Source organism: Lipophrys pholis (assembly GCF_963383615.2).
Source record: "Lipophrys pholis genome assembly, chromosome: 7".
NCBI classification, from domain to species: Eukaryota; Metazoa; Chordata; class Actinopteri; order Blenniiformes; family Blenniidae; genus Lipophrys; species Lipophrys pholis.
This window is the reverse complement of record NC_137638.1, coordinates 21191664-21217409: the sequence shown is the minus strand read 5'-3', so window position 1 is coordinate 21217409 and position 25746 is coordinate 21191664. Positions and strand designations below refer to the sequence as shown.

The 25746-nt window shown below is 42.6% G+C and overlaps 1 protein-coding gene across 1 annotated transcript in view; it reads left to right on the top strand.

The window, feature by feature from the left end:
* Positions 1-22311, top strand: part of kiaa0825 (KIAA0825 ortholog) — a 112573-nt gene extending 90262 nt beyond the window's left edge. The window contains exon 23 of the mRNA XM_080466574.1: positions 21971-22311. Within this exon, the coding sequence (XP_080322700.1) occupies positions 21971-22154 (184 nt within the window). The 3' untranslated portion in view covers positions 22155-22311. The remainder of the gene's footprint in view (positions 1-21970) is intronic.
* The last annotated feature ends 3435 nt before the right edge of the window (positions 22312-25746 follow it).

The following is a 25746-nucleotide window of genomic DNA, read 5'->3' as shown; positions in this document are numbered from 1 at the left end:
CACTCCATGCAAGACATGATGGATTGTGACCTTAATATAGGTTAGCTGAGTTTTGAAAGTTAAACAACCTGCAATAAATCACAGAATTATTACAATGCGCTTTAATTGGTTAAGGACTGTTTATTTCCTAAAGAGGTAGGAAAAATTGGGTTTCTGCACTTTTTAATTTGCAAAGTGCATTTTCATTACAAATGGCAGTTTAATATTACCCTCCTTTGTCATGCAAAATACGCAACACACTGGCAATCTATTAATTGGACAAAAATGCGGTGCCAGCGTAAATCCTCCTCCTCTCTCGCTCGGTCTCTCTGTCTCTCTCTTCCTCTCTCGCCCTCTCTCCCACCGCTCTCCCTCTTTGCTGGTAAGAGGTGGTAACATCGATCAGAAACAAGAGAGACCAGGAAGACAAAGTTAAACACGCTCTCTCACTCCATGCCAGTTCTTATCGCCTGATGAAACTACAACAACTAAACAGAATAAAAAATAAAGGCAGAATACCGCTGACAGGCCATTGTCTGCACCATGTCAGCAGCTTATTAAGAGATAGTAAATATGAGGGACACGTTGGTAATTACGCCTGCCCCCTGTTGGTTTTAGATATCAGCTCTTCCTTAGAGCAACCACCCGTGATTCATACAGTAGACGATGACGCTGCTTCAGTTTTTTTTGTTTTTTGTTTTTTTTAATGCAAATAACAAAACTAATCCAGACTTGCTTTATTCAACATACTAGAATTATTGACAAGATGATGTATTATTACATTACATACACCCTATAATACCTCAGATTACAGCAGCATTATTTACCTTTTATTTTATGTTCATTTTGTTGGCTTCTTTTGTTGATGTTCTTTTATTTGCTTACATAAATGTTTCGAAACCGTGTTTACTGCAGCCAAATTTCAATGAAGATATGTATTGCACTATCTCAAACAGCAGCATTGTTTGCTATAAGTCCATTTGAATTAATCATTGAGCACTTTTTTCTAGACACACAAAAAGAATAATAACAAGAATAATAACAACAGCAAATAACAGCAAAAAACTAAATTCACTGGTTGTGAGAAAGTTTTTTTTTTTTTTTGTCTTTTGCATTTAAGATTCTGCTTTGTCTGAATTCAATAGGGGGAAAAATGTTGGATGTGTTAGAATTTGTGATTTTGTTTTGTTTGACATATTCTATTTACAGAAGGAACTTCCATTAATAAAGGCGTAGTTATACCCACTTTGTAAGATAGCAGTGTTCTCCACAGACCACAATGTAACCACAACACTTAATAAATAATCATCGACAAGTCTGTCATCAATCCTCAAGATTTCCAAACCTGAAATTTTGAACTTGGAAAAAAAAAGCCAAAAACAAACTTTAAATAACCTTGTCAGTAAAGATCTGCAGACAGTACTGCAAGGTTGTATAACCGCTTCAATGCTTGGATTGCACTCAATACTCAAGTACTGTTTTTCAAGGAACCTTTAAGTTCAAGTACCATGTACCCTTCTCAAAACCTTTCGAAATGCTACTTCCTTTTTTAAACACATTTAGGAGCGATGTTGAAAGCAGCCATTCAAGCCAATTTACCTCTATAACATATATCTTCAATATACATTTCTCTGACAAACAGTAAGGTGTGGGAACATGGCACAATGGCAAACACATATGGATTTAAATCCAGGTTATTTTGCAAATTAAGAAGTTTAAATAATAATTCTAATTGTGGGCATACTCAGGGTAGATTTCTTAACTATGAGTAAATGTACATATTTGAAAATAAACTCGTAAAACTCACTAGAAATGCTACCTAATCACAGTATGTACTTTTAATTTGTTACTTCAAACTATGAATGAGACAAATTTCCAGACTCCATAACACTGTACCACAACGTGAATGAGAATTTAACATTGAAAATTAATGAGGGTAAAACTTTACTGTTAATCTTGTGTAACTACTCTGATCGTGCTTGTATATTGGTGTGTATTCCTACTGACATTGACATTGTTATTAAAGCAGTCACTGCAAAGTGGGAATTTCATTTTGTCCACTCTTTGTAAACATATTTCAAAGTTCTAACTGAATGCGAATTGTGAATTTTCAACCTAAGGTTACTTATAGTCTGAAACTTATTGCCCTGTCTTAAATTTGAATATGATATGTACTCATGATAACATCTTCGGTCCAATTAATCTCTATATGAAGAGTCATTTTTGACTCAGAGGCCAATTTCCCCCCCCCCCCCATGATTCTGAGTGAAGTTTGCATATGAGTTCGAACAATGTGAATCCCGATATCAGCGACTAGAGTGCCGTATGACTCCCTGATGGCAGCGTTACGACACGTTGCCAGCTGGCTTTGACAGGGTGCCACCCAGACATGTCACAGTGCTGTCCTGTGTCTCTAACCCCAGCCAACACACACACACACACACACATACACAGCGAGACACAACTCACACACAGGCTATATCCCCTCGAGGCCATCACTCACCCGTCATTCGTTGATGCCTCATAGACCAATCAGGCGCTGTCTCATGAGACGCAGTGTCACACATTTAAGGATGCATGACAAAGTGCTCCTTGATTTCCCAGTGGCCACTGTCTGCAGCCTGCTCACACTCCTGAACATGCATGAACGTACGCACACACCCACAATGTGCTCGCACCCACGACATGCTTTCATATGTGATGGTGGATGCATGTCAAAGGGTGTTACGTCAGCTGAAGGTGAGCGTTGGAAGGGGAGACAGTGTCCTAGGTCCATTTCAAGCTGTTAACACAAGCTTGACGCAAGTCATTTGAATTCAATGTTTAAAGAAGTCAGGGAAAGGCAGAATATTTTTTGCACAAAACTTTTAAGCATGTGTGACATTGAAGCAGTTTTCCTCCAATTATACATCCCAGTTAGAGCGTAATGCAGCAAACAAACAAGGATTTCGCAACAAACAAGAACTAAAAGCATACGGCTTCAGCTCATATATGGCCATAAGCAGTCATCAAGCTATTTTGGACTGCTCTTGTTTGGGTTTGGACCTCGATTCAATCTGCGGCAGGGAAACATCCACAGCCCACCAGCGCGCCCCCATGATGGAGAGACACTTCTCCTTGATGTTGACCTTTTCAAGCAGAAAAAAAAGCTCTGTGGTTCACCTGTGTCTCCTTCTTCCTCTCGTGTGTGTATGTGTGTGTTCTTTTTCCTCCGCATTTCTCTCTTTTTCTTTGTTTTTGTCCCTTGTGTGTATGCACTGCACTGAGTCATGCTAAATGATGGGTCTCTGAAGTACTGCAGAATGGTTTTGCTATAAGAAGAGAAAGACAGAACAAGAGAGGGAGAGAGCGAGAGAGAGAGAGAGAGAGAGAGAGAGAGATGGAAAATAATTAGTATGAGCGATAGTCTGAGTTGTGTAGGTCTCGAAGTTACCGCCACATGACCCACAAAAACTGTGATTTTGTTCAGGTAAAAAGCATTTTGGACGTATTACTCAAGCCATTGTGGTTGTGCACTCATATGAAACAAGGCTTACAGAGTGGGGTAAGGGGCGAGGAAAGGTATAGCACCAAAGCTCAATTGCAAACATAGCTTTTATGCTGGATGAAAGCTGAACTTCAATTGGCGAGAGCTTTCAGTGTCCTGTGTATGGGTTGCATTGAAGAAAGGCATACAGTAATGTTACAAAGCTATTTGTGCCACACTTTTGCACAATTACAGTCTTTTCTCTAAAAATGTGTTGTTTATAATAGGTGACTGAGGCAACAATTGCACTGGAGTGGCTTTGAAGCTGGGAGCGCTGTATTGGGTCGAGGCACAATGCACTAAATATGTGACTATGAAGAAAAGCATAATTTTTATAAACTGACAGCAAATCAGTATTTAACCGGTATTGTAGTTTCTATATTCATAAAAAAAAAATAAAAAAAACGTGCGAGAGTCTTTTCAGGTCTGTAAGCTTGTGCAAATGTGTTTGCATGCGGATACGGCAGGGTTTCCTTTTTTTTTTTTTTTCCTTTTTTCAAAATGAGCATAAAGTGCAGTGAGACACATGCCCCCCCTCTCCACAAAGCCCCCTATCAATCACGACCAATTAGTGTTTCCTACAGTGATAGGGGCCACAATGGTCTGATGTTCTGACACCAGCTGCTGCGAATGCGCCATCTTTTCTTCGGCGGCTGTATGAAACAGTAATTGTTTGTGACGCAAAGCCACTGCTGATCCAAAAACCACCACTGTCTCATGTTTTAGGTGAGATAAATCTGTCAAAAATCAATTTACCAAACCGCATATTTCTAAGCTTGGCTTTTAAAATTGGTTTGTTTTGGTAATGGAGTAATCCTTTTTAATAGAAAATACACACACCTACACACTTCTTTCAAGAGAGTTTGATGGATTAGCTTTGCTGCTGAATTCCATGGATGACATCTTGGAGTGGAATTCCAGGTGTGGTGATCCTCTTATTTATTTATTTTCCTGTTTTCTTTTTTCCTGTAGCAGGAAATTGGGGCTGTGGTGGAGAATATGCCATGCGAATAATGTCTGTCAAAGAGAACGATGGATAGAGGGTGTGAGGCGAAAACAGACTCGTGTGAGTGTTTTTGAACGTGTTTGTGGAAATGTCTAAAGTTCAAACTAACAACCTCATGTTACCTGCCAAGAGGCGAGTACACCTAATGAGTATATTCCCTCGTGTAATGCTGCTGTTGTTACATTATTGAGCCTTGTTTCACAAATTGACCAATGAGGTCAAAAGTTGAAGTATTTCATAGTCTTCTCTTTCATCGCCTCGCCACTACTTGTTTTCCACTCTTGTCATTCTTGCCTTTTGTGCATGCAATGCTTTATTTTTTTCCTCCTCTCATTTGCAAATTTACATCCGCAGGCGGGGGTCAGGCATATATCCAGGTGTGCGGCAGACAAAAGGAAGAGAGTCACAAGTGAAGCGACTGTGACCACATCTATTTATCCAGCCATCTGTGGCAGAGGCACTGGCTGTGTCCGTTCAGCAATTTTGTGCTGTTTTCCTAAACTCAAGGCGTGACATTGGAAAGTGAAAGTACCTGCAGCCATGATCCGCCTGGCCTAAGGCGTGACGGGCCTGTCACCGAGTGACATGAAACACCTGGATAAGAAAACCAGCAAGCCGAAACCTTGATTTCGCACATGTTTTACTGCTGTCCGAATCAGCTATTTGTTGTTTTGTCTCCCCACTTTGGATTAAAGCCAATAAAGAGAACATGGGTGGTTGAACTCCACTGGGGAGTTCATCAGTTTGTACAGCACCTCCAGCATCCCGAGGCTGACTTCCAGCGCGGCTGCATAAAGGCGGTTGTGTTCCCTCACCTGCGCACTGAAATGCAAGGCCAGCAGATCTAGTTAAAAGCACATTCCTGATATACCCACTTTTCTAAGTGTGTGGGAGTATCCCTCTAACACACAAACATTCAGGGGGAAGACAGCCGCCCACAGAGACATATTCTCACCGACTTTACTCCTAAAGAAGATCACTAACCTGAGGATTTATGGATCCTAATAGACATTTCTTGCAGTGCCCTGTATAAGATGTCAGAATTGATGGCATGCAGACTTTTATTACCTGGTATGGTGTGTGTAATTAGGTTAAATAGATGGGGTTGGACACGCATGGTAAAGGCTACATTTCTTACCCTGGCTGAATTTATTGGCCACACTCCGCTCTGCGAGGTCTGCTATAATGCACTCATTTGCATGGGGGCACATGTATCTGCTGGGTGTGTTACTGTTACATCAAACGCTAAGCACAATGACAAGGGCCAGCTTATGAATAGCTTGGTTCAGTGGTTGGCAGCGGCCTGGCTCACCAACTGCCTATTAGCTATGATATGAAAGCTGCCTGGCAAGTGTTAGATTGATACTTGACACTTCGAACAAAGCTCATTGTCATTGTAATTACTATACGTTGAGTCTTAATTTCATGGTCGTCCATATTGCCAGCATGATAGGCCTGTCTGTTACTTACATCTTCAGTAACAGCTGTCTATTCAGCCAGTGTATCCATCCGCCTTTCATATGTTCAACAGTCTCAGAAATAACGACTTCATAATGACTATAATCACTTCAGATGTAATTATAATGCATAGCCATTGGTACAATTAAACAGTATTTTCTGAGGAAACATACCACTTTTTCTTCCTCCAGATGTCCAATCAAGTGTAAATCACAGATAAACTAATAGCAGAGGACTATATGTGTTATGACCCGTTCATTGAATAGTCTTTAAAAGGAATCACTTTATACCAGTTACTCTGTCATTTGCTGCAGGGTCCATCCCATCTGTCTGTTAAGGACAAGCTGATAATGAAGTGTATTTGATGAAGTAAGTTGATAATGAGAGCGAGCTGGCCAGCAGTAATGACAGTGGAGGAGTTGAGACAGTGGCGGTAGTCTGCAGTAGTGGATGTTATTGTTCAGACTTTTTCTGACCTTCACAGATTCCAGATTCCCATCCAATACCCATCATCAGATTGAATCATCGAGGAGGCGTGTGTGCTCGTGCGATTTTCTTTTTTGTGTGTGTTGGTGTGTGTGTGTGTGTGCGTGCAAATATGGCAGAATGATCTCATTCACCAAGGTCTTCCCCTCCTACTATAGGGGGAACAAAAATAATCCAGCAAAGAGGGGCGTTCACTTTCACACGCATTCATGCACACATCCCGCCTCTGACTCCAAGGCCAGGCAATTGGCTTGGCGCAGCTGAACCATGTTACTCTGCACACACGGAAACACATGCGGGCTCCGGCGCTCATTCACTCCAACCTGGCCACTTGCCTGTGCAGCGGTACAAGCTCTGTGAGCCCTCCACTGGGATGTGGGTTGCATAGGAAAGTAATTTGTTTAATATCTCCAGCATCCTCTCTCTTTCTTTTTGTCCATCTGGCTGTTTTTTAGGTTTTTTTTTTTTTTGGTTCTTGCACGCACATCTGATATCCTTTCCCCTCATACTCTTTCACCCTCTTTCTTCCTTCATCATACCCAGTGACTACACCCTCAACACTTTGTGCCGGTCCCACCCTACCCCCAACTCCTCTAGTCTAGGAGACAACATAGAGGGTTCTGCTGAAGACAGGGCCCATTGACAGGCTAGAGTGGCAGTAACTTATTGTCTATTGATGGAGTGTGACAAATCATGTGGGAACGCAGGGGTGCGTGGCAGTGAGGGCCGGGGTGTTGAGTACGTGAGTGTGGCTGCGTGTGTGTGCTTGTGTCTCAAATGTGTCCGTGCGTGTGCGTACCCACATGTGTTTGTGACTTTTTTTTTTTTCTTTTCTTTTTTTTGTAACTCCCTGCGTGTGTGTATGTGCGTAACGTCTTAGTGTGGGGCAGGCGGGCATAGCCGGGACCCTTCACAGCTCATTTAGCCCAAATGGGGCCACCTGGGTGGTGAGGGAGCTCAGCAGGGCGGCCCTGGCATTCTGGAGCCCCGCTGACAGCCCCCAAATATAGGGGCTTCGCCGGCCTATTAATCAACACAGCCACTCTGACAAATCACCACAACTATGACCTAATGAGAGAGGAGAAGGGAAAGCGGTAGAGACATGATGGAAGAGATGGATTGGGCAAAAGGAGTATATGGACGAAGGTAAACGGGGTTGAATGTATGAGGTTAAGAAGTGACAGAGAAAGTGGAGGCTTAATGAAAAGGAAATGAAAGAAGGAGTAGGTTGATATTACGGCTGGCACCACAGGCCACAAGGGTAAGCCGGGAGGTAATGGGGGGAAAATGCTAACACAGTTGTCATCTGAAACCGATTCTTGGCTCTGCGATTCTACCCACAACAAACCAATTGATTTGTCATGAAAGCCCAAATCATGCACTCCAGAATGTAGCATAGTGAATTAGCAAGCACCCCCTCAGCCCCGGCAATCCTCCGCTGCTGGAAAACAAATTAGGCTACGAATGCTTCCTCAACACTTTTTTTTTTTTCTTTTTTTTTTTGCAGATGCTTCAGAGCAAATTAGAGGTGAGAAGACGTTTGATTTTGAAAGCAAACAACATTGATGTATGTCTCCTTCTCTGGTTCCCACCCTGCGGTGAGCTAGCATCTAATCTCTCCACTACCAATCTCAGGTCCAAATCACATTAGCTGGGATCAGAGGTGAAACTGGAGCTTTTCAACAGCAGCCTGTTCCCACTAATGAACCCCCATGGCCATCCACTGCATATTACAGCCACACTGAGTGAGGGGGAGAAAGTTTTGCAATAATCATTATGTAATTGCACAATGCCTGGGCTTCCATTGCCCTGACATTTTGAAAGCTCAATAGCAATATCTTTATGCTTCTCTATAGGGAATATGTTTGGAATACCTGTTCTGTATATGATTGATGGTTTTCTGAGGCTAAACAATCTACCTATTGTAATTATGTAGTGTGCAGTGTCCAACTGAAGTTTGTGTTCCACAGTTATACTTTATTTGCGGCGAGTCTTTTAGTTGCAGGCTGAAACCAAGCTCACCTCTCACCTGCATGCCCACTCTGACCTCTTCCTCTTCTCCCTTTCTCATGATAGAGATCGCCTTAAAACTTGCACCAAAGAGTGCTTTACTTTTCCGTTGCCGATTAATATGCTGCCTGCCACCGAACTCTGCAGTGAATATTCAAAAGCAGTACCCGCCTATTGACTCGTATCTGTCTGCTGTGCCGTCCAGCCGTGGGATCTATGTGATATACTAAGCCCCAGTCTGTCTGCTACATTGACTGACCCAGGATGGAAGGGCCATGGAGACGATGCAGAACTGCAATGCCTCCTGCCATCCATTACCCGGCTACGGCGAAGCTGCAACAGCTACTTCATCTGAGTGAAGCTGAAGACCTCTTCTACATTCTCTGTGTGTGTGTCTGCATGTGGAGGGCCATTTTCTTTAATTGATCAACTTTATTTTTCAGAAATTGCAAAGTCATCCAAACGTCTGGGTCTTTAAATACGTCCAGATTTGCTTTTTAATCATTTAAAGTTTATGTTTATGATTGATTATATCTAACAATAAAAATTATAATGGTTTACTTGTGGACTGCTTAGTTTAAATATACAAATGTTTGTAAATGAAAATCCACTCATTATGAACATTACTGCTGGACAATTGGTGCACCTCCTCCTTTACCAGCAGCTGTTTTATCAGACGTCACGCTCCCTGAATGCAAAATGGCGGTAATGGAAAATGTATGGAGATATAGTGAGAGATTGAGGTTTTTCACCCACATTACTAAGTGACGTCATAAATCATTGTGCTGCCATTTTGGACGTCCGCACACAAGTCACAAGTAAACACTATCATATATAACAGCAGCTAGCAGGAGCCATAAATGAATTTTTATTTGTTCAAGTATGTCAGCAAGCAACACGGTAACACTGACCACAGCTGTGAGTCATCTGGACGGAGAAAGCCAAGCAGAGATCTGTGGATAAACTGTCACAGTTGGGGATAGATGACCCATATCTGTTCCCTCCTGGTATGTTTACTGATGTTGTGAAGCGTGATCTGGCTTCTGTCCCCCAGTTTGAGTATCACCATCTCTACAACTACGCTGGTCATTCAGTGATGTGCGTGGACATTCGGTGTGTTATCGGAGTGCGTTGTGTGCGTGGTCCCTTTAACAGAAGCTGGGTGCGCAGGTGTGTGAGCGAGCGAGCGTGTGTCAGAGAAACCGTGAGAGAAGCTGGCCATCGGAGCAGGTCCAGGGGCCACACAGAAACAGAATGCCGACCTGATTTGAAATGTAGAGTCTAGAGTACTGTCTCCCAGCCCTCCCTCCTCACAGCTGCAATCCGTCTCTCCCTTCTCTCCAGGTCGGCAGGAAAATGATAAAATGAGAGCTGTGGACAGGTTTCCTGCCTTTTAGTGCAGCCTCCAGCTACACAAAAGATGTCCATCTTCTCTGATATCTGATCAAATTATGCCTAAAGTGTGCCTGTTTAGCGCGTTGTTTACAGTCAGGGGTCTTCCAAAATGGCGGGCCCAGTAGTACCACTAGACCTCTGATGTCACATGAAAACACATAATAGGAATATGTTCTCTCAAGAACTTTGTGAAAACTTTGCCAGTGCTGTAAACTCTGTTTCTGTGTGTTTAATGTAACATCTGTTATGAATTCATTATGACAATTGTCACAACACTTTTACTGTTTGGTGACTAACAGCAATAAGACGTGTCGTGCTGATTTGGCCTAAGTAAAGCATTGAAAAAAAAAGTTTTACACTTTTAACATTGTGATCTCTTGTCCAGTTCACTGAAATAAAAGCATCTTAGATGTGAGCAACATCACAGCGAGTCTGTACCTTCTCACCATTTTCTCTCTTTGGAGAGATATGACTGATGTGACCTGACATTTAATGTTGATGATGGCTGCCTCTGCCAGTAAAGTACCATATTAGTGCCCCTCGCTTCCCTTTATGACCTTCGTTGCAGCAAGGCATTAATGCCACTAATATGCTTTGTTCTTTATGCCATATTAGTGTGACAAAGAAATAGAAGAATAGGCCTGTACAGTAGAGATAAAGGAGGAAACTTTTTCAGTCGTATAAATAAAGAGTAAAAATTGAATCGACATGTCACGCTTTTGTTCTTTGTTTTTTTTCTTCTGCTGGTATGTGTGCTTACATCCAGATCATGAATGGTGGTGTTACCCCTGCTCTTTTCATAGAATGTGACAATGTTTGTATTTTGTTTGTAAGAAATGCAACACTGCCAGAGGGCTGTGTGCCAAGTGTGAGAGAGTGTGTCTGTACGCTCTCCTGAGCTGACAATAGACCTCTGCAGCATCAAGGTGAGGCACAACTTAAAAAACGTATTTTCATCGCTTTCCTTATCTCTTTCACACTGCTGTTGGCAGCGAAAAAAGAGAAAGGGAAACTGTGAGAGGGAGCATTATAATTTTATTATAAGGACAGGGGGGTAAAATAGAGCACATGCGATAAGGATCTGGCGATTAGGATGGAGCAGAACAATAAATTATGCAAAGTGTTTGAAAACACATACAGCTATAATTAAGTGGCATTTGATTTTAAATGAGGTGACAGCAAGGATTTATTTATCTCCTTAACCCCCTAAAACTGCCATTAGCATGGTGGAAAATGAACTGTTTGAAATGGTAAGAGAACAAGGCCCTGATCTGATAGACACTAACACAGCACCCCCAGCCAAAGACTAATACTCACTCACTCACTCACACACACACACACACACACACACACACACACACACACACACACACACACACACACACACACACACACACACACACACACACACACACACACACACACACACACACACACACACACACACACACACACACACAGAGAGAAAGGTGAGATCAATGTCTGCACGGACTAATCAGTTCATTGCAGGCCCAGCAAAACCACAGGAGCCCGCAGTTAATAATGTCATTATGTACTGAGTTTGGATCCTGCTGTATTTACAGTTTGGCATTCATTGAGGACTCACTCACCAACTAGTGTCTGTTAGTTTGAATATTTCTCCTCTACACTTCAAACAAAAGTGTTCATGATATCCACACAACCATTTTGGAATGTAAATATTTCACATAGGTTTTGCTTTAGAGAATTTTTCATTTTGTCCTTTGGATCACTGAATACTTCAGTGAATATTTCACTGCTGTGTTTTCCGCTTTAGCACATCGTGAATATCTAGATGGGTAAGGTGCTTGAGTTGGAGTTGCCTTGAATCATTTTCATTATTTTCATTTTTGGTATGACATCATCAAGCTGATTTCCCCTTCTTGTGATGAAAATCTTATCAGTTTACTCCTTCTGACTCTCTGTACCAGCCGGGGGCCTTAACTGTTTAAAATCAACTGTCATCAGCCATACAATTAACCACATTTGATTAAATGCACTGATAATACTTTGGGGTCAAATATCAATGTAGAAGTTTCCACTGTTGCTTCACAGCAAATACGGTTGTATGTTCGAGTCCTTTCAGTGTGGCGTTTGTGTTTGCATGAGCAAGTTTTCTCCATGTAGGACATGATTGTTTAGTTGATTGATGGCCCGAATAGATGGATGGATGTTGTTTTGTCTAATAAATTAGCCTAATAAGTGGTCTTTGACGTTTCAAATAACTTTTTTTTTTTCTTGACTTAACCTCTTGTTATCAAATAAACAGTATTTACAGCTTCACTATCAATCCACTGCTCACTCTGGGCTAAAAAGTGCAATTTATTCATAGTTGCTATGGAAATTCTGCAAAGCTGGGTTTGAACTGAAGTTTTGCCAGATCAGTGTCTGAGAGCGAGGCCTTTGTCTGAGAGCAAGCTGCACCGTCACAACCCTCAACGTTCCGCAGAAAATATTCCAGTTCATATATGCACAAATGACAAAGAGAAAGGGTTGAATAAGTAATAGAATATTTCCTTTGGTAGCGCATTGAGGCGAAGTAACAACAAATAACTTTTTCTTGACTCTGTTGGGAGATTGCGTGAACGCTTGTTCTCCGTGTTTTGTGCTTGTGTGTGAGAGGCGGGGAAAATCTAAAGCTACAGACTATTTATCTGAGTCATCTTTGTTCATTAATTCATGGCTTATATTTTATGCATTCGGTGACAAAGTTTAAGAGAGTAGATCCAAATACAGACACGCGGCACTGAGATAGCTCGTGTGGTTTTAATGATTATTCTCAGAAGAAAGCCGAAGACGTGCCAACCAGCTTTTTCCAGGGGAGAACGCAAAGTTGAAAGTTTAGCTGGTTTGCGGAGGAAAGCCTGATAGCGGCAACAAGTGAGCTTCAGTTGGAGACGAGCGGATGATGTGTGGAGTTGGACTGTAGGGGAAGACGGAGGGTGGAGGAGAGGAGGCTGTTTGTAGGCAACTAGTGGGCTTATTGAGGAAAGAGCTCGCTCGTTATAAGAGAACTCCGAGATGAATGAAATTTAATGAAATGAACCTGACATTGTGAAGGGGAAAATGGATGAGAGGTAGTGAACATGCTGCTCTAAAAAGATCGGTGCTTTTATAAGAAGCAGTAATCAGGGGAACAGGTGGGATGAAGGGAAACTAGAAAAAAGAAAAAAAAGATTGAGAAACTGAAAAAAATATACAGGAAAAAAAAAAGTAATTATCCACTGGGCTGTTAAGGGTTCTTGTTTAGGTATAGTCCTCTTTTGTGTTTCACCTTTGGGTTTGAGAACGCAGGTTACATGCATGTTTTCTTGTGCCCTGATGGTCAGAGAGCCTCTCGTTCTCTTTCTTTAACATCTCCTGGCTACCGAGTTATATTCCCCCGTGAGTCTCTCCTCCAGTCCATCGCCCTCTTTTTGGCTCATGGTGAAAGACAGATTGCTCCAGCTGAAATGTTTGATCCCACCGAACCACAGACTCACCGAAGCCATTAAAAGATACCTGCCTATATGCCAGGGGGAACGACTGACACACTGACTACCCTTCTAACCCAGAATCCCCTTGTTACAGCAGTGACAAGAGATAGAAGACAGAAGCAGGGTGAAGGTGGACACCAGCCACTTTGGATAAATAACAATAGGCTGTCGTGCTCGGAGATGCATCAGTTTTCAAAAAGATCATTGCAGCATGTGTCCACGTGGTCAAAAATTAGTTGGATTGCAATGGTTCAACAAATATTTTGGGGTTGCAATTTTAGCTGCTGGCTATAATTGCCCGATGTGGTGGGGGGGTTTGTGAGGCTGTGTCAGGCCGTCACAGTGAGGACATGGCTGAAAGGTGCCAAGGAGCTTGGCTTTCTTAACGAAGGGCCTCGCTGTAGTGATTTACTGCAGCTCAAGTACGAGAGGTCACACACATACACACATAAGCACAACACGCTCGCATTTCTCAGTGTCACAACTTCCTCTTGGGTGCTGTTTCAGTGAAAGGTGCCAGGCTGCTCAAGCCAAGCTCCTAACAAGAGCCAAACAGTTGGGAGACAGGGAAGGAAGAAAAGAAAGGAGAGGTAAGGTGGGAGAAAGAAGAGGGGGGGGGGGGGTGGGGGGGGGGTTCAGAATGGAAGATAAGAGTGGCAAAGAGCTGTCACCCTCATGGGACACATGCAGAACTCAGTGTCTGTGTGAAGCAGTCAGCTTCTGGCGCTGCACTGACCAGCAGACACTTGTGTTGACTTGGCAGGTGTTTGGTTATTTGCTGTTGTCCTTATATTTTTTATTTTATTGTATTTTTTTACCGCATAATGCATTCACAAGCGGCCCAGTTTCTAAATTGGGCCTCACCTTGTCAAACATAAACAAGGCCCCTCACCCTATTCTGCTGGAGCAACATCTGATAGATTTTTACCCACAGAAGCATAGCAAGCCTATTTGAAGAATGTACCAAACTGTGTCCTATAGACTAGTACTCACAGTCACACTGTGGTGGACAAGCAGCCTAATGATGTCTGAAATACCAGAACAACTGCTATGATATGCTGTGATAATTGCTACCCTCCTGTCCACAGTACAAATAAATGTGGAATCGGTAGGCAAACACATTATTATGGAAATGTCTACATTAATTTGGAGCATGGTCTAAATTATTCAGTAATTAAGCCACTGCAAATTTACACAAACTTCCCCCTGGATGACTGGAGAGAGGAGCTGGAAACAGCCATGCAGAGGGATTTGAAATATGCGATTGCACGATGTGTAGTCATATTCCTCCACACAAACCCGGCCCTCAAAAACACGCACAATATCACATACAACAATAAATGCAACAGTGTTTATTCAAAATCTAATAGTTTTGTTTATATGGAAACATTTGTACTGCAGCAAGAGCTGACTCCGCTACTGGCACCGCGATTAAAAGCAGCACCTCACAAAATGATTCATTTGGTAAGTTTTTGTAATTTTCTTTCACTCTGGAAAACAATTCAGACCTGTCAATAAAAACAAATGTCCCTTTACTATGCATGGCACATCCCTATTTAACAACAAAAAATGTCAGAGAAACTGAAAAATATTTATAGTAGTCTAACAGATTTTGGGAATCGTTGATGCCACTTTCACATCTGTACATTTGATATGAAACTGAAGCTCGGCGACAATTAAATCAGCTTGGCACGAAAGCTTAAATCAGGAGGAAACATCTTTTTAGGCGCTGTGTGGAGGCAACTAAATCTGCCTTCAAGCACCTCTCAAACTCATTAATTATCACTTTATGTTTTATTTGTTTAACTAAAGTCTAAAAATTGACAATTATGGGCAGAATCTGTGTGTGACTGTTTTCTTAAGTGTCAGTTATATTGTATTTTTAGATACATAAGTCATGTCAGTCTGTTTTATATATAAATATTTGATATACAGAGTGAGAGAATTGCCCATGTTTTTAGCCTTGAGTGCTGTATAACATTAACTCCAGCAGGATTTAATGGACACATCAAAACAATACTTCTCTCGTCGTCCTTGTCTATGTCTTTCTCCCTTTCTCACCCTATTTTTGGACGTTATTACGGAAAACGCTCTTTTGTACCCTTTGAGATGCTGGGCTTATCATCGCTTGGATTTCGAGTTACAGACCATAGGGTGTTAGAAGTCCTGTGTGTGTGTGTGCCTCTCTGTGTGTGTGTGTGCCTCTCTGTGTGTGTGTGTGCCTCTCTGTGTGTGTGTGTGTGTGTGCATGTGTGGATGAGCCTGGGCGTGTCTGTGCTCAAGCAAGAAAAAGCCATATCGGCTTGTGTAACTGTGGATGTCCTTTCAAAGGGCCTCCACAGATCTGTCCGAGGGCCTTTGATCACGCGTTCTAGCACTCGCCTGCACTCACTGGCCCTCGAGATGGGAGGGTGTGAGCGAGGTGGGAGAAGCCTGGCTGTTAATACTGCATGCAAATTACCATTTAGAGAAAGCCCTACCATTGCGTACATTAATGCAGATTGGAGATCATTAAACTGTTACACTTTGTCACAATATTTTTTATTTTTTTCTTTGCACGTCTGTGTCGGAAAAGAGCGCTGGCGATCAAGATTATATGTACAGCTGAAGGTCTTTAGTGGTCAGCCAGTTGGAAATACATCTTAGTTGGGGGAGGTCGTCTCCTCATGGTGGGTTTTCCTCCCTCACCACCCATTGGAGGTCCTTCCTGGTCTCTGTACAGCTGGAGAACCACGCACTGATCAGGAGGTTCTTCCTGAGGAAGTACAGTCTCGCCTGCTCCTTCTTCACCCGACCGTCTGTATTCAAGATGAATTCATCTGAGATAAAGACGTCAAGGAATTTGAGGTTGTCTGCCATTTTAATCTCCTCATTATGTATGCAGAGTACTTAATCTACTGTCATATTCACAACTTTGCATAATTCCCTTTGGTGTCTGTGTTTATTGTCAGAACTCCATCGTCACAAGGTGCATTATCAGGTTTTAGTTTTTTTTTGTTGTTGTCTTGATTCGGGGTCTCGATGAAGCGTCTTCTTAGAAAATACCTTTACATTCCTTAAAGAGCCAGTGTAGAGTTTGATGAGATGAGAGGTTTAAGTTCGTGGTTAAGAGCTGCAGTGCTAATTTTCTATTCATCAAAATAATTCTAATACCAACGTAATGGTCCATACGTTTTTTTGTTATTTGTCTGTTGAACAAGGCAGCTGAGTAGAAGCGTCCATCTGATGTTTACTTTGAAGCAGATTCGCTTTGATATCGCATATTTTTGTCCTTGTTGCTCGAGTAAATGTCTCGTAGCTCTTGAATGGACATCAGTTCGTATTGAGATGGCTCTCAGGTAGGGTCTAATGCTGAGTGGCATCGCCGCACCACACGGACATACTGTAGATCTGACATTGAGTTGATCTGACAATAGAATGGATCAGTGTAGCGGCTAGTAAGTCAGAAGGTAGAGCATAATCCCTTCTGTCAAGTCTCTGTCTCGTCAATATTCAAATCCAGCCAGCTGTCCAATGGCTGTCAGTTACAATCTCCCTCCAGCTTATAGCCCGGCACAGGCACATATCTAAATTGAATTGGATGTTTGCTTCTCAATGGAAATCGAGTCGGAGAAATAGAGCCCTCCTGCCCTGTATTGTGAACACTTCAGTCACCCCACCTGAACTCGCTTCTAATGTACAACATCAATTATGAGCTCATGATATACTTCTTCCTTGTTTACCTTACCGTTTGTTATTCCATCGCTGTTTCTGTCCTTTCTCTACATATGGGAACAATACTCTTTTTTTCCCACTTTAGTAGCAAGTAAAGTTTTTGTTGGACAATGTATGGACATGATTCAATCCAAACAAGGTATTTTAAGCCTATATTTCACTAATACATAGAACTTACATGACGAATGAGACAGTGAATTTAAGATATTTGAGCATTTCATGAAAGATATTAGCTGGTTTTGACATGGCGGTAAGGGCTCAACATGTTATAATTAGGTAGTGAAACTGGGAGAGGATTTACGTGAGCACTTAAATTGCAGCATGTCAGCATCATTTAGAGAGGTGAAATCTGTCAGAACTAAAAATGATTACCAAACTGTACACGTTTCCTGACGGGAATTTAGAAACACTTTGGTGTTTATAAATTCGGTGATTCTACCACCAAGTAATGTTGATGATCAAATGACACAGATAATCTGTCAGAATCTAAACAAACCGTATGAGTGTACACCAGCGAAAGAAAGAAAACTTGATTTACCTTCACATTTATCACAAAGAGAAGAGATGCTACAGTCGATTTATTTCAAAACATTATATGAACATGAAAATAGTTTCCGTTAACTTTTAGGCATTTCCCATGTTCCCCCGACTCACTGTAGTACAGTGGGGCAAACAAAGACTGCGCAAGAATAAAATAAGTTGGAATTGCAGAGTCCACGGAAGACATACTGACAACTTTACTCGACATTCATCCACTGACCTCACCTTTACCCCTCACCTTTAAACACCAAACCTCAATGACTGAACTCTGACAGCAGCTGGAAGAAGAAAAAAAATGCTGCTGGAATTTTAAAGCATATTCCGCTCAGGTCGTGGTAGATGGACAAGTTCATCCATCTTTTGTGAGTTCAGCTCACACTGGGAAGACGACTCACTCGCTGATGTTGGTGAGGTGGATTTTTTTTTTCCTTCTTCCCTCATCACATATTCATAGATTTATCTTAACAATGGACTGAGAGTGAATCCGAGCGTCTTGTTTTGGGGAATCCTTCTCGTCAGTTGAAGTCCATCTACCTTTTTATGTGAAGTGCTTGGAAGGCTTGTTGTTGTTTTTTTTACGTAAAATTTCGTCAAGTTTCACATTAATTACAAGTTCTAAGCCCTAATTGCATGCTTGAAAACATAAACATCAGACTAAATTGTGTCAGTTCTACACAGCCCCTGACGCCGAGGGTGTGACACTGAGAGTGGATCTCACCAGCCCTAAAAATGATAGGGGACATTTAACCGTCTCTCTCTCTTTTCGTGTCCATCTCTTGCTCTGTGCCTCGCTTCCTACTTCTCTGACACATGTCGCCCTGGCATGCGTGGAAAGGCCTGACCTTTGGAAAGTTTAGCACTTTAAATATTTAGGCTTGGGTTATGATGGATCCTCCAGGCCCCGCGGCAATGTGCAAAGCCTCTGATTAGGGCTGCTGTCAGAGTCATTTAGCGGAGTGTCTGGCTGTCGGTGGCGCTCTCTGTTTGACAGGCGAGCCTTTTAAACAAACAGAGGTCCCAGTGGCAGAGCAGGCAGGGCATCCTGTGCAGCACAAACACCCACCACTCTGAGAGAAACCACTCAGCCCACTGACAGCTGCACAAGAAACCACCGGCCACTGTCTCTCATGATCTCCCAGCCACTCTGTCTTTTTGCACACTTCCTTTAACACAGTCTATACTTGTACTACCTGTTTTCTGTTGCTGCTGATCTTTTTTCTTCTTTTTTTTCCCCCCATGCCTCGCTGATCATTTTTTGGCGTGTGTGAGCATTTACGTCTCCTTTTTGTTATTCCTCATTTCCAGAAGACAGTCTGAATATCAAACTTTCCTCTCCATTGTGTTTCGAGTGAGATTTTGTAACTATGCCGATTGCCTGATGATCTCTCGGCAAGGCTTATGCTCTTAATTTGTCGAACATCACTACTCATTACAGGCTGAAAATCAGGACGGATGCTTTCTGTCTCGTGCCTGCATCGTCCAATGATTAGGACAGCTTACATTGATGTTCACGTTGAAATATAACTGAGCCAGCCTTTTCATCTCACTCTGAGACAATCTCCCGTGGCATCAATCCTGTAAATATATGAGTCTTAATATGTGTGTCCTATTCTGTATTCAGAGGAAGAGCCAAGTCAGCAGCTCCAGTATTAATGCATGAGAAATGAGCAGAGCCCATAAGAATTAAAGGGTAAGACTCCCCTTATTAAGATGTAAATTCCGGGGGAAAACTTGCAGAAATGAGGATACAGTGAAGTTACTGTCAACTTTAGCCTACTTATGCATTTCTAAGAAGCGTTGTTGTGTTGTAGTTGTTGAAATTAGATACACACAGTAAGGATTTTGTGTGATTTTTTTTTTCTTTTTCCCCGGCTCATTTTCAGCACAAGATCAACCAGCCTCAACGAATATGCAACCTCTACTTTACAGAACAATTTACACTATTGGCAACACTATCTAGTGGCAGTTTACATGGCAACTATTGTGGTAATTCAATCTCTCTCTCTCTCTCTCTCTCTCTCTCTCTCTCTCTCTCTCTCTCTCTCTCTCTCTCTCTTCTCTCTCTCTCTCTCTCTCGCTCATTTCAAATTTGCACTTAACACCTTCCAGGGGAAAGGCTTCTCATTCATCAACAGTGTTTGTCCCAGTGACAAGCAGGGCGCCTCCTGCATATCAATATCAGCTAAGACAATGCTGAGCCTGTAACCTTCAGCTAAATGTCATTCTGCTTAATCCTATTTGAAAATTAAACATTGAAAAACCTTTAGCGTACCTTCCTGTCTTCCTTCCTCCATCGCTCCCTCCTTTATTGGCTGCCGTTCCTCCAGCTTTCTGTTCTCCTCCGCTCCCTGGCTGCTCTTGTTTTGCTCAGTATGACATTTGTATTGTTTTGTTTCGGTGAGTATCGGTTTCTCATAATGCTTATTTGGTGGGACTGACTTTTAATTTCTATGTCACGGGAAAAGAATATTCAGTGATAACTTGTCTTTGACTTCTCCCTTTGTTTTCTCTTTTTTTGTTGTTGTTTTTTTTTTTTAGAGAGAGAGAGAGAGTGCCCATCCACACTGTGATAAATGCAAAGAAAATAGCCAGTGAACTGAAGGGGGGGGGCAAACTTGTTTGTGGAGAGACAATAGCATCACAGAGAGTAAACCCCTCTGTCATTTACATAAACAGATCCTCCCCTTACACAAGGTAATTACCGCACTGACAGTGGTTGGGAAATGGAGAACGAGGATGTCTGATTTGTCCAGATACTTGCTCTGACACCGGCTTTAACTTCATCAAAGTGCATTGAGAAGCGCTCTTCTTAGTATGCATGAAACACATGCGGGATGCACTCATCGTTTTGCCCCCTCTTCTTCCTCCTGGCACACATGTATGCTTCTCGCACACACACACACACACACACACACACACACACACACACACACACACACACACACACACACACACACACACACACACACACACACACACACACACACACACAACTACAAGCCACGTGTTTGAAGATACAGTGAGAAATCGGAGGGGAGGGTGGCCGGGATAAAAGAAAACGCAGAGATTGCAATGAAAATGCAATCATTTGCAGTCAGACAGATATAATTCTCCTTTGGAGGGAGTGTGATGCGGCAGCTCAAAGACACCCTTCAGCCAGCTCTCTGTACGGATTTGATTGACCACAGTCACTCGTCAAGGAATTCAATTGAAATACTGAGAGTGAATTACAACATGACTGCCCTTGATGTCTTCATATTGAAGCCTTCCATCCACCCTGTAGCTTGAAGAATTACAAAATGTGATGCGGGACACACGCACACACATACATACACACACACACACACACACACTGTAGAAGCGATTAAACAAGACAGAGCTGCAAAATTATATGTAGAGTGGTTTCCTCCATAAAAAATGTGTTTGTCTGACTGGGATGGATCTGCTTCTGTTCCATGACAAAGTTCCAGACAGAGTCTGATTGAGGGAAGCTAAAGATTCAGTCTTCCAGAGAGCCATAAGCATTTATTCTTTTTCCCTTCTTTTTTAACTTTAGTGTTTCCTGAAGCGTTCCTCGAGTCCTCAGTCTGGGCGCAGATACCTAGAGGTGTGTGTTTGTAACTGTCTGACGGAGCATCGCAGGAGCACAAACTGCCATATTTGTTTCCCACACAGCGGGGAAAAAAAGAAACACAAGACGACTCCCAAATGAGAACTTAAGGAGAAAAAGTGTGGCTTTCGGAGCCTTGGACGTGGGCTGTGTGTCTATGAGTGTGTGTGCGTGATTGTGCGCGCGCACTCTTGTTCTTCTATACCGGCGGGGACTAAACATGACTGCACACTAACCCTCGAGGATTCAGTTCAGCGTGGGGGAAACATGTGGCGGTCCCCATTAAGAAAATCAATAGGTTTTTAGGTGGAGACAGGTTATATTGTCGGGCTGTGGTTCGGGCTAACGTGGGGTTAAATGTAACGTTCCCACCAGGATACGGCAACAGAGTGTGTGTCTGTTTATTTGTGAAGAGTTTATTTTAACAAAGGAGTGAAGTACAACATTATATAGATGTACTGATGGGTTGGCACAATCCTCATACATCAAGGTGACATATAGGCAGAAATAGAAGCAATGACAAATACTCAGATTGCTCTATAATTTACTAGTATTTTTGGGGATACTTTCAGTCTGCTTTCTGTCTTTCATGAGTGTTTCTTTCAGGTATTCAATATACTTACTTGACCTCTGCAAATAAGAGACAGATTACCAAGGTTGCCTTGTTTTTTTTTTTGTTTTTTTTCTCACCCTGAGTGAAAACTGTTCATCAAGCTGAAACAGCTGACGTTCTATGTCTCAATACTTTCCAGGTGGGAGATGGCAGATGATGCTGAGCTGGAAGACGGAGAGAAAGCCGCAGTCGAAGAACTTCAGAAAACCTTTTTTGTTTGCTGCTGCACCTCGGGACCGCAGGACCCTCCTGAACCCGATGAGACGACGGCAGAGCCGGCCCAGAGGGACACGCAGCCAGCCGATGAAACTGTTGCCTGTTGACAGTCCACGAATTTGGGATTTATTTATTTTTTTCCCCATCAAACTCTTGCTTACAATATGCACTAGCAGACTAATGGTGACGTGTGCGTATATCTCTTTGCACATATATAGGTGTAATTGGATTTGTACAAAAACAGGAGAGAAAGGACAGGAAACCAAAAAAAAAAGAGTGTTCGAGAGAGTGTCTCTCTCTGTATGCACACGCCTCAGACAAACTCTCCGTGCGTTTCTGTGTGCTGCATCAGATGCATTTCATCTTTTTGGAGCACATCTGCGGAAATCAGTTCAGGGAAATGGAGAGCTTGGATTTGTTTGCCTGGGACAAGATGGGAGTGTGTGATCGTTGTAGATAGTTGAAGTTTTTTTTTTTTTTTTTTTTTTTTGGGGGGGGGTGTTTCCGAGCCGGTGAGGGTAAAGACATTGGTGTCAACATACTTTCTTTTGATTACTGAAATAAAATATCAAATAATATGGATGGGAAGAACCGTGATGTATGTTTTGATTGCAGTGTGTCCCAAAAATCTGCCCTCACTGTGAAATATCAGTCACTATTTGGTGCAATTCTATGTGTTCACTCAGTATTTCTTTTTTTTTTTTTCCAAATGTCAAATGTTATTTATGAGGGAGAGATGGAGAGTTTTAGAATAAAACACAAAAAACAACTTCACATTCTTCCTCTGCTTGTGGACTGCATGTGTGATCTTTGTGCATAATTTATGATGGTTTACGACTCTTATTTTCAAATACATCCCTCATATTTCTTCCCGGTCGTGTCTGATGCGCCCAAAAAAGAATGTAAAAACTATAATAATGTTTCTTTTTTTTTTTTTTTTATTCGTTGATATAATTTCCCCTCACAAAGGCTACTACATAACACAAATCCTCCGGGAGAAGAGGAAAACATACTCCGTGGAGAGACGTTTCTTTGCTTAACTAGGTTTTCGATGCAAATTTACTAAGATTACGATCACCGAACCACTTAGAGAATACAAAAGACAACAAAATGTTCAGCACCCGAGTTTTGCTTTTGCCGCTGAATAAAAAGCAACAAACACATTAGTCTTTTTTTTCTAAACGTACTGTATTTAAATGCAACAATAATACAGTTTTATTTCAGTGTTGCAAAAATAAGAATTTGACTAACCAAACTGTTCTTTTAAGATAAGTGTTTTCTCCAAATAAACAGCTTTGATCTCCCCCCCCCCCCCCCCCCCCCCCCCCGCTCTTCCTGCCTCTCAAAATAAGTACCTGTTCACGTATCCATTTGTATTTGCATTGTGCACAAGAGATAGGCTCAGATGACAACTGTCAGTAAAGCTGACAGCTAATTCACAACAAAGCTTCATAAAGAACTGAATCTTCTATAGTACATATTGATTTGGGAATTAGGGAACCTACATAATCATCTCAGGGTTTCCAGACCTCATGATAACATGTGTGCAAAAGAATAAACTGCCTCGGTGTTTTTCTATTTCAGCTGTTTGCGTTTTGTGTGCGGCAAATGCTCGCAGCCGAAACATGTTGGTTTTGTTTGCGTGTTCATCCTCGGAGCATAACACGGCTCGTGTCAGCCTGCAGTGAGCAGCATGGCAGCCAGATTATTTTTCAGCCAGCGCAATCCCATTTCCTGCACTCTTATATTTTTTTTATCTGTTGAGTTTTAAGAATTAGAATGCAAACCAATGTGATGGAGCAAATTAACCTAAATTGAATTAGTGGTAGCCACCTCTGGAATTAAATGTGTGCTACTTGTCTAGACGGGTTATAAAAAGAAAAAATAGCCACGTCGCAGAGGATGAAACAGAACACCATCACTGTTGTAGATTATCAATTTTAGGACCACATTTTAATTGTTTAAAAGTTGTTGATTTTTTTTTTCCTGTGTCGGCTAGTTTAAGAACAATACAAGTCCTCTGCTTGGTTTTCAGGTGCAAGCGGAGTACAACCTGTGCAGAAAGCAATTCATTGGTGTTTTTCAGTCTCAGTAAATTCCCTTTCCACAATATTGAATCACTTTCTCTTATTTGGATGTTCATTTTCAGCTTCTCTAGTGCACTTATTTCAAAAAACAGGCTGGCCCAGGTCCCTGGGGAAACTGCTCTAACTTCCAGAGGTCATTCAGGTGCGGGACCTTCAGCTTGAGTTTAAGAGGAAGGCTTTAATGTGAATGAACAGCTAATAGCTTCCAATAAATCTGATGCACCTGATTCAAGAGAAGTGGGTGTTGGAAGTCGTTTTTCTGGAAGTCATCTGTGGCACATTATCAGTGTGTCTTCACATGCATATGACTATTCAATTATTATTTCTAGTCAAATTAAGATTTGTTATGTTCCAATATCAGATTCATCATGTCTAACCTTTATGGAGCACAAGCTCAAAGTGCCAAGATAGTATAAATATGTCCAGATGTCTAAAATATTTTTCCACACATATGTAATGAAATGTGTTGTAAGTCATTAAACTGAACAAAAATCACACATATTTTATCATTTCTAGATTAAAAACTTCAAATTGAGTAATTTTCTCACTTCATTTCTCGAGAAGATTCTCCATTGATTATCAATTGACGTTGTTGAAGGAGGAAGACGTTTTTCTACCGCAGGAGCAGGAGCAGGAGCAGGGGCAGAAGCAGGAGCAGGAGCAGGAGCAGAGGCAGGAGCAGGGGCAGGAGCAGGAGCAGGAGCAGGAGCAGGAGCAGGGGCAGGGGCAGGAGCAGTAGCAGGAGCAGGAGCAGGGGCAGGGGCAGGAGCAGGGGCAGGGGCAAGGGCAAGGGCAGGAGCAGGAGCAGGAGCAGGAGCAGGGGCAGGGGCCGGGGCAGGGGCAGGAGCAGGAGCAGGAGCAGGGGCAGGGGCAGGAGCAGGGGCAGGGGCAAGGGCAAGGGCAGGAGCAGGGGCAGGGGCAGGAGCAGGAGCAGGAGCAAGGGCAGGAGCAGGGGCAAGGGCAGGAGCAGGGGCAGGGGCAGGGGCAGGAGCAGGGGCAGGGGCAGGGGCAGGGGCAAGGGCAAGGGCAGGAGCAGGAGCAGGGGCAGGGGCAGGAGCAGAGGCAGGAGCAGGAGCAGGGGCAGGGGCAAGGGCAAGGGCAAGGGCAGGAGCAGGAGCAGGAGCAGGAGCAGGGGCAAGGGCAGGAGCAGGAGCAGGGGCAGGGGCAGGAGCGGGAGCAGGGGCAGGGGCAGGAGCAGGGGCAGGGGCAGGGGCAGGAGCAGAGGCAGGAGCCCTATAGAAACTAACATTTATGAGGATATTTTTTAGCTTGTTTCTATAAATTGTGCACCTTTAATTGAAACTTGGGAAATTTCTGTGCAAGTGCTTTTGTTCACACTGCGAGTGGAAAATCTCCCTCTCAAAGGCCAACTCTCACTTTTGATTTTTTGAGGGGGAATAAAAGAGTCGACACAACAAGTAGATAAACAGTCGGGAAGACAGAAAGGTTGCAAATCCAGCCCACCAGTTTATTATTCTGAATTGAAAAAGTGTTCAGATTCCATCCATCCATCCATCCATCCATCCATCCATCCATCCATCCATCCATCCATCCATCCATCCATCCATCCATCTGCATACGACTGCCATTGGTTTAAAGCTCAATCCAGGAA